Source organism: Petaurus breviceps, unplaced genomic scaffold (assembly GCF_028583685.1).
Source record: "Petaurus breviceps papuanus isolate PSGF00001 unplaced genomic scaffold, PetGlider_PUasm1.0 90537, whole genome shotgun sequence".
Lineage (NCBI taxonomy): Eukaryota > Metazoa > Chordata > Mammalia > Diprotodontia > Petauridae > Petaurus > Petaurus breviceps.
This window is the reverse complement of record NW_027187271.1, coordinates 1,657,085-1,672,464: the sequence shown is the minus strand read 5'-3', so window position 1 is coordinate 1,672,464 and position 15,380 is coordinate 1,657,085. Positions and strand designations below refer to the sequence as shown.

The following is a 15,380-nucleotide window of genomic DNA, read 5'->3' as shown; positions in this document are numbered from 1 at the left end:
TGCCAAGAAAACCTTGTGGTCACAAAGAGTGAGACTTATCTGAACAACAATTCCAGAAAAGATCCCACTCTTTTCAGATTGGCATGGGGTTCTGGCCTAGAGGATCATAGGTCAAGTTAAGGCCAAGGAATGAGAACTTGGAGGGCTTAAATAGACCCCTCTAATTGGCACTAGGTAGTTTTCTTTATGTATACTTTTAATGCCTTGCTGCTGCATATTATTTTACATTATTATACCCTATGGAGTGTGTAGCAACAGAAGGAAGAAAGATGGGATGGATGCCACAATCAAACATCCAGTTATGGTGACTGCAACAGGAAAAAAGGAAAATTAAGTGTATGACCCACAGCCTAGATGGAAATCATCCTCTCCCAGTAAAGGACCCCAGCTCTTCACTCACATAGACCAAGTACATGTCCTAGTGAGCCTGATCTTATAAAGAAGATCCTTTAGACTTTTCTAACTATTTGTCACAAGATTTGGATATCTTGGCATCCATCACCACCTCTTCTTATAGGCCTCTCACCAAAAGTCAGGGTAGGGTTAGGACAAATGGAAAGAAATGAGACGAATATTGCCACAGATAAGACCAGAGCAGTTAAATCAGTAACTTGCTTTATTATTGCTCAGATTTGAGTTCAAATGAACAACATTAACAAAGACAAACTTTTCAATAACATCTGCTAGAGGATTTCACTTCACCTCCAACCCACTGGAAAATAGTTAGGAAGCTGCTGAGGAGAAACGGAAGAATGAGGGGTGAAGGCACACACAGCTATTCCTCAGATGAAACCAAAGAGATCTCATCCTCCTCTCCTTCGGGAGCCCATAGTGCCCCCTTTTGGTTAATCCCTTCTCTAACTTCTTCCATCAGCTGTTCTTGGTTCAGGTCACTGGAGGCCTTATTCTCAGGGAGAGGGCTCTTGGACCTCAGTGCTAGGCACTCCTGGGGATCACTCTTCTGTCCTGCCTCCACCAGGGGTCAGGTTGGACTCTGGGTTGGTGGGGACTGGTTTTGGGGAGCTCTATCTCCTCCTCTCCCAGGCAGTTTGGTCACTGTGGTCTTTCTTTGGGGAGCTGTAAATTTTTTCTTAAGGCCTAAATGGAAAAGGAAGTAAGGGTGAGAGAATTCTGTGTCTGTAATCACCCTTTTCTGGGTCAAATTCATTGTAAACTAGGTTCCTATCACACTAATTCCCAGGGAAGAACCTAGCTCCCTTATTCTCTGGTACCTTGATCAATCAAATATTTATTCAGTGCTTACTATATGCAAGGACATATACAAGGCACTGTCACTTAATAGATGTCTCCTCCTCAATTAAAATTTTAGTCCCTCCCCTTTGGAGCACTGCCGGCTCTTTAAAGGAATTAAAAGTTCAGTTAATGCTAAATTAATACTAAATAGAGAAAGTGGAATTCAGTTATGAATCATTTTCCCCACAGAAAGAAATCTGGGGAGCATTAGCCTTGGCAGTAATAACAGCGAAGACAGCCAGCTCCTCAGCTGCTACATTTGTGTACCTTTTCTTCGGGTCTCAGTTCATACCTTGCTGGTCAGGTTGCGAGTTTCCACTGCTTCCTTTGTTCTCCACGGGGGCACCGTCTCGTGAAGGGGACTTCTTACTTCTCTTCTTTCTAGGGGTCTCATCTTGCTCATCTATCATGTTCCCCCCTTCAAGACAACAAAGAAATTAATTGCATTTGTCTCCGAGGTAGGTTGGCAAGGGTCTAGAGACTCAGGTGCAGCTGTACCATGCACACCCCCTTCTCTCGATTCAGCTACTCTATCCTCACCTCACCCCACTTAGGTCTTTTTCCTCTCTTCTCTTCACATAACTCCTCAAAGCCTGCCTCCTCCAGGAATTTTTATTTAGCTAAGAAAAAATAAAAGATCTTTCAGCCTAAATTTTCATAATAGGATATAAAGGTAAGAAGGGCTCTTCATGTTCCTAAGTGGCACCCAATTCCTTTCCTCTGAGGTTTTCTAGTTCTTGGTCTTCCAGTCCTGCTGTCTATTTCAATTCTAGGCTCTACAGCTGAGGCAGTCATCGGGATTGGCATGCAGAAAGCTAGAACAGGAAGAGTCACAGCCTGGTGAGAGGTCTGGACTAGGGCTTCTTCCTACCTGGCTACCTCTTTACTATTTCTGCCTCTATCCCATCTGGGCCTCTCTTGCTGACCCAAGGCATATCTTATTTCCAGCTGGCCTCTCTCACCTTTTAGTTTGAGTTTCTCCTTGGAGGCGTGTATTGGATTGTAATCAGTTGAACAGGGTTCCTGGGGGAAGGAGATAAAAGGTAAGAAAGAAACTAAGCCTTAACATTATGTTTTTAATGAAATGAGACACTCCAAAGTGGTTGATGGAAAAGGAGAGTCAAATCTGGTTCACTGTATAGAGAAGGGAGTTGCATGGTGATGATCTCAATATACTCAGCCCTGCATAATTAAAGGCTCCATGTTAAGATCATAGAATCATAGACCTAGAGCTGGAAAGGTACTTAAGAGTCCATCTAGGCCAACCTCCTCATTTTACAGATGAGGAAACTGAGACCCATTAAATGATGGATATGGGGGAAGATTGAAAGAAAATGCATAATTAGAAAGGATATAGATTAGGATTAATGACTTAATCATTAAGCATGATTAAAGAGTTGGGACATTAAACTTACAAAAGAAATGTGAGATCTCAGAATCAGTCCCTTTCAATACCAAAATTCTGCACTTGCTATCTCTGTTCTCTTACCATGTACTCATTCCTTTAAATCCTCCTAATTCCTTGTAATCTTGCTTCTATTCTCACCTCTCTACCAAACTGTTCTCTCTTTTAAGGCCATCAACAGCCTTCTTATCAGAATTTTCCTTCTATCAATAAATCCAACTGCCTTTTTTCCCCCTGCCATTACAGACCACCTTCTCCTTGACAGCCCTCCTTCCATAGCCTCTGATGCTGAGTTTTCATAGTTCTCCTTTTTCTTTTGATGGTTCATCTTCATCCCAATCCTTAGTCATAGATGTCCCCAAAGTTATCCTAAATCCTTTAGTTTTTTCTCCTTGCACTTTCCCCACTGATGATCTCATTCATTTCCAAAACTTCAATCATATCTATACAGATAACTCTGAAATCTAGGCCTCCACCTTCATTTTTTCCACTGTGCTCTAGTATTTCCAATTGACTATTAATTAAGGCTATGCTGGTAAATGTTTAACAACTGGTTCTCCTAAAAAAAGTGCACATGATACACTTTTAAGTTCAATCTGTACTATTAACATTTTCTCCATCACTTTCTTAAGTCTAGACAATCAACAAAACCATAAACCAAGCCCTTGTGTATCATTTGCTGATCTCAGAGATGTAAATTCTCACACTGAAAACTGAACAATTGTTTCTTGGCTGTAGCAAACTCCTGCTCCTGGGTATGTCCACATGGATGCCAGCACCTCTAAGTCAACATGTCCAATACTGAATTGATCTTGTCCTTCACACCTGTCTTCCTTAAATTCTCTATTTCTATCATTAGCATCACCATCTTCCAAGTCACCCAAGCTCATCATCTGGAATCATCTTTGATCCTTGCCTTTCCCTCAACTTATACATTCAAATAATTGCATAGTCCTATTGATTCTACCTCCAAAAAAAAATATCTTACAACCATCCCTTCTTTTCTACTCATACCCACACAGGATCTTAAGTCATCTAAACTTTCAGAAGAGTTACCTAATATGTCTTCCTGCCTCTAATCCACTCTCCATATCACTGCCTCCAACAAGTTACTAATGAACCATTCTGATGTTCTCTACTCAAAATCCTTCAGTGATGCCCTATTTGCCTACTGCTAACCCTAGCATTCCAGACCCTCCCCAGCCGACCTTTCCATCCTTATCTTATACTACTTTAATATAATTTGTGTTCTAGTTAAACAGAACTCCTCTCTATTCCCCTATTCCCAGTCCTCTCTGGGCTCTTATTCATATTCTTGCCCTTTCTCCCCCCATCTCCTCTATCTATTAGAGTCCCTTTCTTTCTTTAATGTTCAGGTCAGGTTCCATCTCCCGCAAAATGTCTTCCCTAACCCTAACCCAACCCTGCTAATGAACATTATCTCTTCTTCCTCTGTCCTGTCCTCTATGATCTTCTCAGAGCACCTCAGATAGAAAACTTCATATTATTAATAGGATATTGAATCTTTCCTTTATACTTATCTCACTTTACCCATAACAAAATTATTTGTGCACATGTCTTTCCCTACTATTAAAATTTAATATTATTAAGAACAGGGTCTTTATGGTATTTATCTTTGTATTCCCAGAATGTAGCATAACACCTTACATATTAATGTAATTAATTAATAATATGTAGTAATAGTTACTTAGTAAATGTTTGCTGAATTGAATTTGTTGAATTAGTTTGTCTGGAAAAGAGAAAGAAGTCAAAAGAAACCAGTGAGTAAATACCAACTATTATTATTATAAAAGTCTTAAAATTTCATATGCAGGTGGAGGAGAGAGGAGTGACTGATACTCTCTACATTCACTGAGGATATGACCAAAGGAAATAATATGAGGGACTAAAATTAGACTCAAGAAAGAATTTCCAAATTTTAATATATCAAGCAAAATTGTTCAAGGAATCCCTTGATAAATCCCTAGCAATTAATTTTCTTCTAGCCTAGCTGATGAATTTTCAAAAGAGACAGAGCAGGTAACAGAAAAGAACTGTCAAGACTTGTTATCCTTTTAGGAGGTGTGTGGTTCTCCAGTTATGCTTGATGGAATTCTAGAGCAGTGCACATTCAGGGTTAGGGTTTAGTCTGGGTTAATCTGAAGGGCTGGCTATTCACTAGTGGCCCTTTAAAAAGCAAGACATACACACTCACATAGACACACACACAGTCACACACACAAGAAGGTAGTTGAGATAGGAGACAACTTTGAATGTAAGCTCTGTGAACCCAGGAAAGAGCCAGCTAGCAGCAGAAGCAGCCAGCCCTTTAGAGGTGATTTTCCTTGCTTTTGCAGGGAGATTAGACTCCCACAAGTCAAGGCATCTTGAGTGGAGCTACATGTCCACAGGAGACACCAAACCCAACAGGGAGTATTTTGAATCGGTCTAAGCAGAAGATCCGGAGTTGCCACTAGGGGGTTGAGGTATAGAAAGGAACAAGCCCAAGCAGTTCATAGGAGTGAGTTGTCCAGTAAAGACACTCCAGCCAGGTGGAACGGCAGGAGGACAACACAAAAAGGTGAGGATATCTAGGCCACACCAGCAGGACATCTAGGCTCACAGTAGCAGTAAGCTGCCTTGCCCATGTGGTTCCCTGCAAGTACTCATTTCTACTTGTGCACTCTGTGTGTGTACTTCACCTCCCACGATCCTGTAAATGTCTGGTGTATGTTCTGATATTGATGTTTCTGCTACGCCATACGAACAAATACTTGCCTTTGAGCCAAGTATGGCAACTGGATGATTATTAAAGATAAGTGGTGGGGCTCATAAGCTACAATTTTAGGAATTTAGAACTAGAGAGAATCTGGAACCAGGAAGTAGTCACCCTGCTTAGTTAGGAACCAACACAGAGATGAATAATTAAATGAGTAAAAAAGGGGACATTTCTTATCCAGAGATCTTTAAGGTTAGAAGATGGACCTGCTTGGAATGCTCTGTGGTAAGAACAGGGCAAACAAATGGTTGGTACTAACCAGATGCCACTAAAATTTTTTGAATTTAATAGGTTACCCTTGAGAGTACACTGAGAGGAAACCCTGAGCTCTTTTTAGACCTATTTGTAAGGCAGATCTTACCTTGTTTTCTTCCTTTGAAATACAAGAATTTGAGCTTCCAGGCTTTTGAGGCTTTCTAGCCTCTTGGAAAAATAAATCTAGAACAGATAAGAGAAGGATACTTTAAATAATCATTTTTTTAAAAGCTCAGCCCAGTGTGTATAGTGTCTTCTACCTCCTCCCTTTACTTCTGTGCTATATTCTGAAATACACAAAATTCTAGACCTATGCTCTTTCCTCTTCCCAGATCTAATCACCAACTTGATTCCCCTCTCTCCTCCCCTACTTCCCTCTATTCTCTATTCCTTCCTATCAGTCTCATTTATTAAACTGGCTCCTCCCTATGCAAAGAGCCCTGGACTAAAGCAGCTGAAAGGAGATAAAAGAGCAAAGACAGATTTACCCCTCCAAGAGATATACCATATTCCAACCCCCACCCCAACCTTCCCTCCTTATTCCCTCCTGGGTCTTCTTTTCTTCCCTGCCAGCTGTCCCTACCTCCTCCCTCCTCACTGCTGCCAGCCCCTGCTGCATTCTCCTTATATCGGGTGTGGAAGCCAAACAAGCTAACTCGATCCTAGAAAAAGGGGGTGGGGGGGGCAGAGAGAGAAGAGAACACGGATAGGAAAAACAAGCCCATTAGCTGCCCTTGGAAATGCAGCTACTCTCCCCTCTGCAACCAGCCCCTAGAATTCTTCTGCAGCTTTGATCCTTCTGGATTTGGATTTTGGAGGTTTTACTTAGGTTTTTCATCTATTTTTGTTCAATTTGTAATGGATTCGCCTTAATACTTTATTTTGTCTGTGACTTCTGAGGGAGATGAAATAACCGTGGCTCAACCTAAGGTAGACAGCTGAAATTACAGCAAGAGGGAGCAAGATTAGACCTTGAATGTGTGAAGCTTGAGGCTGGAAAGGAGCTGGAGGTTTTCTTAGTGCAGGAGGGCCTGAGAGTTACTGACTACCTTCCCCAGAGGCAGGGGAAGGAATCAGATTAAACAGGGTAGGGTTATCAGTGAGGAAGGGGGTAACAAGTCTTCAGCTCGTGACTGTGCTGTGTGAGAGGACAGGGAGAGGGGTAGCTGAGGAGTGATCAAAGGGGTCTGAGCATTCTGCCACCTGAATACTGATCTGCTGGGCCTCTCGGGCCATCACTAGGGCTGCCGTCAGCTTCTGGCTATAGTCTTTGTTCTTGATCTTTTTCTGGAATGGCAAAAAGTTAAATATTAAGGGTGAGGACAAAAGGAGTGAATCCTCGGGTATTCCCAACATGCCAAGCCTTCTAAACTCTACAAAGTCCTCCTAGTTATGCTAAGCTATTTTTGCTTTCCATTTTCCCAGGCTGAGAGTCCCCCACACCCAGCAATATCTTCAGTCAACAAATGGGGAGTTTCCCTTAGATACTCTGAGATCCATATGAGGGACCTTGATCTAGATAAGCGTGCTGGGTTGGGTTGAGCTAATTCCAAAAATTTTAGTTCTGTGCTCCAGTTTTCTTTAGACCCAGATACCTGATTTCCCAGAGTCCATTCTCACCTTCAGAACTGGTCTAACCCTAGCTGGCACTGGGTAGCACTGACCTTCACCCACACTCCTGCCAAAGTTATTTCAATTGTATTAAGAGGTCAGGATTTTAAGTCAGAGGACTTGAGTTCAACGGTCACTTAGTTCTTTTGGATGACTTCTAAGATTCTTTCCAGCTCTAAACAATCACATGTATTGGAAACAACAGGCTACATAGTTAGGGACTTTAAAGAGAATGAAGGCCACTGGCCTGACGTAGGCTTACATCTGAGAGCAGAGGCTTTCACAGGCAATCTCAGACTGGGGCTTGTCCCTCTCCAGATCTCAAAACAAGCTTCTCCCAGGAGACTCCAAAGAAGCCCAAGGATACTGACAAGGATATGATAGAATAGGAGGTTCCCACTACCCTCGCCTCCTGAGAGCTCCTCACCAGTTCAACCTGTTCCAGGGACAGCTCCTGGAAGTTCTTCAACATGTTGGAAGGGATCCAGGCTCGACAAGCAGTGTCCCCAAAAAACGTCACATGGTATTTGGACTGGAATCAGAGAGATGTTCCTGATAAAGCCCTATGTCCTTCCCCTACTTCTGTTCTCCTAGCCTACAAAAACTGGGGCTGGAAAGAGAGTTTGGGAAGCCACTGGGAAGTAGACACTTGGTTTCATATGCTCCCTGAGCCCCACCCTGTCTCTTAAAGGAATTCTTTATGAAATCTAATGCCTTTCCTTTCTTCTCACTTGTTCTGCTCTTAAAATTTCTATCCTGTATGTATTTATTAAATTATTAAATTTATTATTAAAATCATAAGGGGCAGGGGCAGTTAGGTGGCGCAGTGAATAGAGCACCAGCCCTGGAGTCAGAAGGACCTGGGTTCGGATCTGGCCTCAGACACTTAACACAAAAAATAGCCAGGTGACCTTGGGCCAGTCACTTAACCCCAATTGCCCTCCAAAAAGCAAAAAAAATAATAAGGGACATTGTATCTATTTCTATACAAACCTATGGGCCTTTGTCTCTTACCAACAGACAACTCTATGTATGTGTTTCTGCTTGTGTCCCTTGACTATGTATGATCCTGTACCTATTTATATATGTCTTTCTTTGCAGGAGGGTCTTCAAGTCCTAAGGAAAGCACTTTCTTTTCTGGTCAAATGCTCTGTGGGGATCTGATCCCCACATTCCAGAAAGAAAAGAAGTTGTCAAGCAAGATCAAACTCACAGGAAGGACATCTTGTTGAGAAACAAAGAGGAAATAATCTCCCATATCAGGATCTGATTCTACCATTCCAGGCCACCTGCACAACAGAGGTTGGTAAAGGGAGGAGGATTAGGGCACTGCATGAGCTGAGCCCAAACTCACTCATAGCCACATATTCCTAAAACAGATTTTTTTCAACAAGAAGCCTTCGTAACGTCCTCTTGCTCCATCTTAGCTCCCTTCCACAGCATGGTTAATGAGTGTATATGGCTGGTAAGAGATGGGGACAATGTATGGAGAATTTTAGACTCTTTTCAACGTTATCTTTTGCCTTCCCCACGTACTGTAACAGGTCCTCACTCAACTCAGAACAAAGGGTTTGAGCTCTCCTATGTGAGCACATTTCCAGAAAAGGATATGCCCTTTCTGTCCTTATTTTCAGTTTGCAGGTCTCTTACACTTCAAATTCAGAAGTTATGCCTTGAGGACCACCCTCTGCATTCCTTTTCAAGGTCTCTTCTGTTTCCCCCCATCAGGAAGGTGGATAACACAGAAACAGCCTCCCATCTCAGACCTCCATCCTTTTTATTGCCTTAAAATTCCATGATAGTCTCCTTTCACATGTTCTATCTCCATTGTAAAGAACCCCCATTTACTCTTCCTTCCCCCACTCCTATAAGCTCAGAATATTCCCATTATTTCCTACCATGGGTAACCATACTGCTTGGCCCAGATGATGGATCCTGGGATGTAGGAAGCATAAACCATATCACTCTCCCCCCCTGACCAGGTTTCCTCAGGAATGTCACAATGGTTAAACTGCAGATCTGTGAAGAGGAGCAAATGGGATGAGGTAGAAAAAGGATGTAAAAGGTTCACATCTGAATTTTGTCAAAGGAAAGAAGGGGCTGGTACCCTCATATAAGAAGCGGGACAAAGAAGGCATCTCAGATAAGGGCATGGAGAAAGAATACCAGCCAGAATACTCCTTTCCAAATAATTTAAAGAGACTCTACAATCATTTATATATCCCATTCCTTGGGGATAACTCTCCAGAAAAAAATTCTCCCTGAGCAGTCAGTTATTCCAGTCTTCATATTGTATCTGGATAAGCCCATAAAACCAATACCAGATGAATAAGTCATTACCTCTTTTAAAGGGTCTCAGAGTATAAAATATCCCTCTATCGCTTTTCCTAGTATCAAACAATCTTCATGGTGGAGGAATCCTCCTAATGTCTAATCTAAACTTCAGCTTCAGCCCATTTCTTCTTTCTTTTCCCTCAGCTGAGATGACAGCTGGTGTCTCAGCTAATGGGACCTCCCCCAAGCATGTGTAGATATTCTCTGATTACTTCAAGGCAGGGCCAGCTTCCAGTCATATATGACTGAGTCACCTAATTTGCTGCTGAGCCAGAAGAACTGAATATTCAAGGTATCACAGTTGGCAGAAAAAGGGGTAGTTTCCAGCTGGCAGCCCTGTTAAATGCAGCCTTCCAGGAGATAAGGTGTGATTTCGAAAAGGGCTAGGGAAGGGTTTATGCCTTTGCCTGTGGTATGTGTCTCCTTCCTTTAGCACCAACAGACTCTTTCTCTTTCTCAACTTAAATTTCTCTTAATCACTGGTTCTTTCCTGAAGGCCTACTACAAACGTGCCCAGACTTCCCCCATTCTTCAAAAAACCAACTCTCAAACAGCATTGCCATCTCCAGCTTTTCTCTTTCACTACCAAACGCTAGAAATACTCATCTGGTCAGTCAGTCAATAACCATCTATTAAGCACCAAGTGCCAGGCACTGTGCTAAGCGTTGGGAATAGGAAGAAAGGTAAAAGACAGTTTTTGCCTTTGAAGAACTCACAGTCTAATAGGGAAGACAATACGCAGACAATTATGTACTAGACAAGCTGTATACATGGAAAGTGTGGATAATCAGTGGAGGGAAAGCGTTCGAATGAAAGGGAATAAGGAAAGGCTTCCTGCAGAGGGTAGAATTTTAGCTGAGACATGGAGGAAGTCAGGAGGCAGAAATGAGAAGGGAGAACTGTATCTTGTAATCTGACATCTGACCACTTTTCTGAAACTGCTTTTTCTTAAGTTACCAAGATTCCTTAATTGCTAAAGCAGACAGCCTCTGTTCTCCTTCAGCTATCTGTAGCTTTTGACATGGCAGACCACTCTCTTCCCATTGCTGGAGAGCTACCATAACATTGCCCAGTTTCAATTCTTCTCTGACTTGTCTGATCAATACTTCTCCATTGTTTTTACTAGATCCTGTTCTATCTCCTTCCTCCCAATGCTATCCTGGGTGCCTTTTTTTTTTCATTACAGTCCCTCCCTTGGTGACCTCATCTGCCACCATAGGCTCACTTACCTTTACGTTCTTTAAGTATGTCTGGAGACACACAGGGGTCATTAGGTCGAAACAATTTTATACTAAGACATTTTAATTTCTAATATGGTAAATATTGCCATAATTCAGAAAAGCTCTTGGTGGAGAGGAAAGCCTCAAATCATTTTTAAGTATAAAGGAATCCTGAAACCCAAAAGTTTGAGAAATGCTATTGTTCAGTCGCGTCTGACTCTTTGTGATGCCATTTGGGATTTTCTTGGCAAAGATACTAGAATGGTTTGCCATTTCCTTCTCTAGCTCATTTTACAGATGAGGAAACTGAGGTTAACTGACATGTCTAGGATCACACAGCTAGTAAGTGTCTGAGACTGGATTTGAACTCAAGGAGATGAGTCTTCCTGAGGCCTGGCATTCTATCCACTGCCATCACCTTGCTGCTCCTTTGAGAACTGCTTCTCTAGATTAAGAATTTCTTTTTCTTCCTTTCTTTCTTTGCTTTTATCTATCTATCTATCTATCTATCTATCTATCTATCTATCTATCTATCTATCTGTCTGTCTGTCTGTCTGTCTGTCTGTCTGTCTGTCTGTCTGTCTATCTATCTATCTATCTATCTCCCTAATCTCTCTCTTAAGCAATGGTCTGCAAGTATGATATCTCCACCCATTAATATTTTAAATTCAACATGTCCAAAACATAATTGACTATCTTTGCCTCTAAATTCCCGGTTTCTGCTGAGGGAGTCACTATCCTCCAAGACACACAGATTTCAAACCCTGAAACATGGACTCTTTTCTCTTCCCAAGACTTGTTGGTTCTCCTTCCAAGATTATCTTTTTCATCTTGTCCTCTCCATTCAACTATCACCACCTTTCAGGTCCTTAACAGCTCTAATTTTGATTACTTTAGTAACCTCCTAATTTGTCCCCCTACTTCCATTCTTTTATTTTCCAATTCATCTAAATAGCTGCCAAAATATTTTTCCAAAGGTACTAAGTACTTCACTACTTTGCTCAAAATCCATTGGCTGGCTCTAGTATAAAATACAAACTCCTCAGCCTCACATTTAAAGCTCTCAACAATATGAATCCAAGACATTGCATACTGCCCCCTTCACACACTTCATACATACTCTACATTCCAGGCAAAAAGGACTGTTCTTCGAAATAGACATTCCATCTTGTCCTCTATATTCACCCAGGTTGTCTCCCACAGGTAGAATCTAATCTTTTCTTATCTTTGCTCAACTTCCAGAGGTCCTGGATTTAAGTTTTGACTCTGACACTTATTACCTGTGTGATCTTGGACAGGCTCCTTCCCTTCTCTGAGGTGGTCCTCAAGGTCTCTTGCAGTTCTATATGTATGAGCCTGTTATCCTAATAAAACCTTCCCTAATTCCCTCTCCTCCTTTTGTTAGTAACTTCATTCTTAAGTTTCTTGTTATTTACTTATGTAGTACGCCCTCTGGGCTCCCTTCTAAGAGGAGGTTTAAGGGTACAGTGTGTAGATCTGCATTCCTAAAATTATAATCCATGGGGTTGCTACTTGTGACCTTACCTTTAGTAATTTGCCAGTTGACATCATTAACTCAAAAAATGTAGAGATATTTGCTAAGGTGACATAGTAAGGACAGTAGACATTCTCTCCATAAACTTGGGACATACTCTCCCTCAGACACACCCAAGTGTCTGAGGAAGAATAAGCACAAATTTAGAGTACATGGGGAGTAATGCTCAGATGGAGGGAACATGGGCAGCCAAGGCTTAGGATTCAAAAAGGTCACAAAATCCTTAACTTCTAGTGGTCTCATTAACCTGCTCAGCTCTTCTCTGCTCCCAGAGAAGGCCTCTCTCTGTTCCCTTCTGGAGTTACTGTCTCCTGTGGAATGAGTAGCTCACCTATATGGCGCCATGACCAATGGGGTGTAAAGAGAGGTGAAAGGAAGAAAAATCCCTAACCCCTCCCCCAGGTGAAGAGTAATTCCCTTTTAGGATCCAGAATCTTCCCTGGCTGTTGGCTTCTGCCTGGACTGACTGCAAAGCTAGTAGGGTACAATTTTTAAGAGCCACTAAAGGTGTGGACAATCTTCAATAAGTCAATGGCAGTTGCCCCATTCAATTCTATCAAGGAACCTTTCATCTTCTTAAACAGATAAAGGCATTGTGTCTACACTTAGTTTAACCTCATTATCCTATAGGAAAACCATCTCCTCCTCTCCCCCCAATTTTATTTGTATATATGTATAGAATGTAAGACCTTTGAGGGCTGGAATCATTTCATTTTTGTCCCAACACCTACCATAGTGCCTTGAACATGATAAGCATTAAATATTTATTGAGCCGAGTTGAGATGACAATGTCAAACTCCTTTAAGAGTTCATTTGATATTGAAAATCAGATAGAACAAAGTTATTTCCTTCAATGAATAAATCTTATATAATCTTTAACATATGAATGGGAAATGTTTTGTTGAAAAACAGCCTTTAAGGTTACATTTATTCCATCTAAACAGTTGAATACATCAATGGGGTGTATGTAAGGAAGAAAATAAATCTTTCTTTTTGTTTTACCTGTATTTTGACTGCATGACCAGTCATTTGGCAGGACTGAAGGGTCAATGTTCCTATGTAGTCGTCTCCATTTTTCACAGTTGGGGAAGGAGCACTGCACCCAGGCTACACACTTACCTAAAACCAGATATAAGTAAAATGAGACTCTCAGAAATATTATCTTTCCTAACTGGTTTCCTTGGAAGTCACAGAACTATCCCATGGTCAGAGCTAGAGAACCTACCTCTTCATTTTTCTTTTTTTTTAATTTAAAAGCAATCGGGGTTAAGTAACTTGCTCAAGGTTACACGGCCAGGTGTTTCTGGGTGGATGCTAAGTGTCTGAGCCTGGGATTCGATCTCCAGGTCATACTGACACTGGAGCCGGTGCTGTGACTCGCTGTGCTACCTGGCTGCCCCCACCTCTTCATTTTTCACATAAGAAAAAGAAGTCTAATGAATTTCCAAGGTCATAGAGTTAGTTAGTGGCAAAGATGGCACAAGAACACAAATTTCTTGATTCCCAGAACAAATCGGTTTTTTGGGCATCCCCATCAGTCACCAAGCATTTATTAAGTATTCATTCTGTGCTAGGTAGGCACTGTGCTAAGTGTTAGGGATTCAAAGACAGAAATCAAACAATCCCACTCTCAAGGTGCTCCAGTGCTCTTCTGCTGTCAAATAGCGTTCAACCCCTTTCTCCAATAAAAATCAGTCTCCCTTATGTTAAGAGCTCCCTAAAGAAGACTCCTTAGCCCCCTCTGCAGAGCCCTTGGTTGACCTTTTAGCACTGGTCAATTCCAGGCTGTAGCTCACTGAAGCCATCCTTTCTCTTTCCCTTGTTGAACTGAACTGAAAAGATACTAGGAGGGACAGTGGGAGAACTATTCAATTCAACCCTCATTGGGTTTCCCATAGATTCTACCTCCTCTCTTCCAACTTCTTGTCTCTTTCCTTTCATTCTCAATTTATTTAAATTTTCCATGTTTTTACATCCAAACTCACTGAAATCACTTGTCTGTTCTCCTCCAGCTTCTTCCTGATCACTGATCTGGGTGTAGCCTTGCACTATTTTCCTTGGTTGGCCCTTCCGTCTGTGCTTATGTCCAATTTTGGTTAACTCAGGTTTCTCATCTTCTAGGAAGATAACAAAACAAAACATAGAAAATAAAGTTGGAAGTTCCTTTAAAAAAAATTAAAAGGCAGGTGGAAAAAAGATGACAATTAGATCACAATGCAAATCTTGGAAACAGAATCAAATGCATATAAAAGATTGGTGGATAGCAAACTAGCACATATAAAAACTGGGAGAATACTTATTTTTTTTAAATATTTGGAAAACTGATAACAATATAGTGAAAAATACATTTAGACAAGCACCTCATACCATATATCACAAAACTCAAAAAACAAAATTAAATATAAGAAAATAAACTACAAGTTCAAAAAAAAGGGGGGGCTGCATTTCTCTAGTCACAAGGTAGGTAGTGCAATAGATGTAATATCATTTTTTCTAGTTCTGTAATTTCATCAGTGTAAGGAACTCCTAGTGTGAAAACTCTCCTCTAATAAAGGAAAGGCAGCTCCTTTATTAGCACTATCAGCTCCTAACTGACTTTCATAATTATACAGCTACAGGACTTGAATCCAGGACTTCCTGACTCCAAGATAGTCCTATATTCATTACACTAAATGAATTTTTGTGTTCATATTATCCCCATTTTACAGGTGAAACCCAGTATAGGAATAACCTCTGAACTCTGTACCAAGAGTAAGGATTTCAAGCTAAACCTAACAGCAGGACCAATAAGATCTTTGGTGCTCCTAGGCAGGGCTCCAGAATCCCTTGAAGGAGGGGGTGTAAGTAAGGAGGATTTTGTCATCCTTTTTAGTTCAGTATCTCAGCATCCATGGTTATGGCAATGTCTAGTTTCCAGGTGTTGGATAATAACTCCCAGAATAGCCTCAAGGATCCTAGATGGTAATT

The 15,380-nt window shown here is 41.3% G+C and overlaps 1 protein-coding gene across 2 annotated transcripts in view; it reads right to left on the bottom strand.

The window, feature by feature from the left end:
* Positions 1–594: 594 nt before the first annotated feature.
* Positions 595–15,380, bottom strand: part of ZCWPW1 (zinc finger CW-type and PWWP domain containing 1) — a 42,061-nt gene continuing 27,275 nt past the window's right edge. Inside the window, exons 7-17 of one of the 2 annotated variants that reach the window (XM_069063272.1) lie at positions 14,399–14,530; positions 13,416–13,532; positions 9,203–9,323; positions 8,518–8,593; positions 7,732–7,836; positions 6,897–6,980; positions 6,277–6,355; positions 5,800–5,876; positions 2,217–2,277; positions 1,547–1,672; positions 595–1,098 (exon numbers count right to left, since the gene is read on the bottom strand). In XM_069063272.1, the coding sequence (XP_068919373.1) occupies positions 983–1,098; positions 1,547–1,672; positions 2,217–2,277; positions 5,800–5,876; positions 6,277–6,355; positions 6,897–6,980; positions 7,732–7,836; positions 8,518–8,593; positions 9,203–9,323; positions 13,416–13,532; positions 14,399–14,530 (1,094 nt within the window). In that variant the 3' untranslated portion in view covers positions 595–982. Of the gene's footprint in view, positions 1,099–1,545; positions 1,673–2,216; positions 2,278–5,799; positions 5,877–6,276; positions 6,356–6,896; positions 6,981–7,731; positions 7,837–8,517; positions 8,594–9,202; positions 9,324–13,415; positions 13,533–14,398; positions 14,531–15,380 lie in introns of those variants that run through there. The other variant, XM_069063273.1, reaches the window with a different exon arrangement.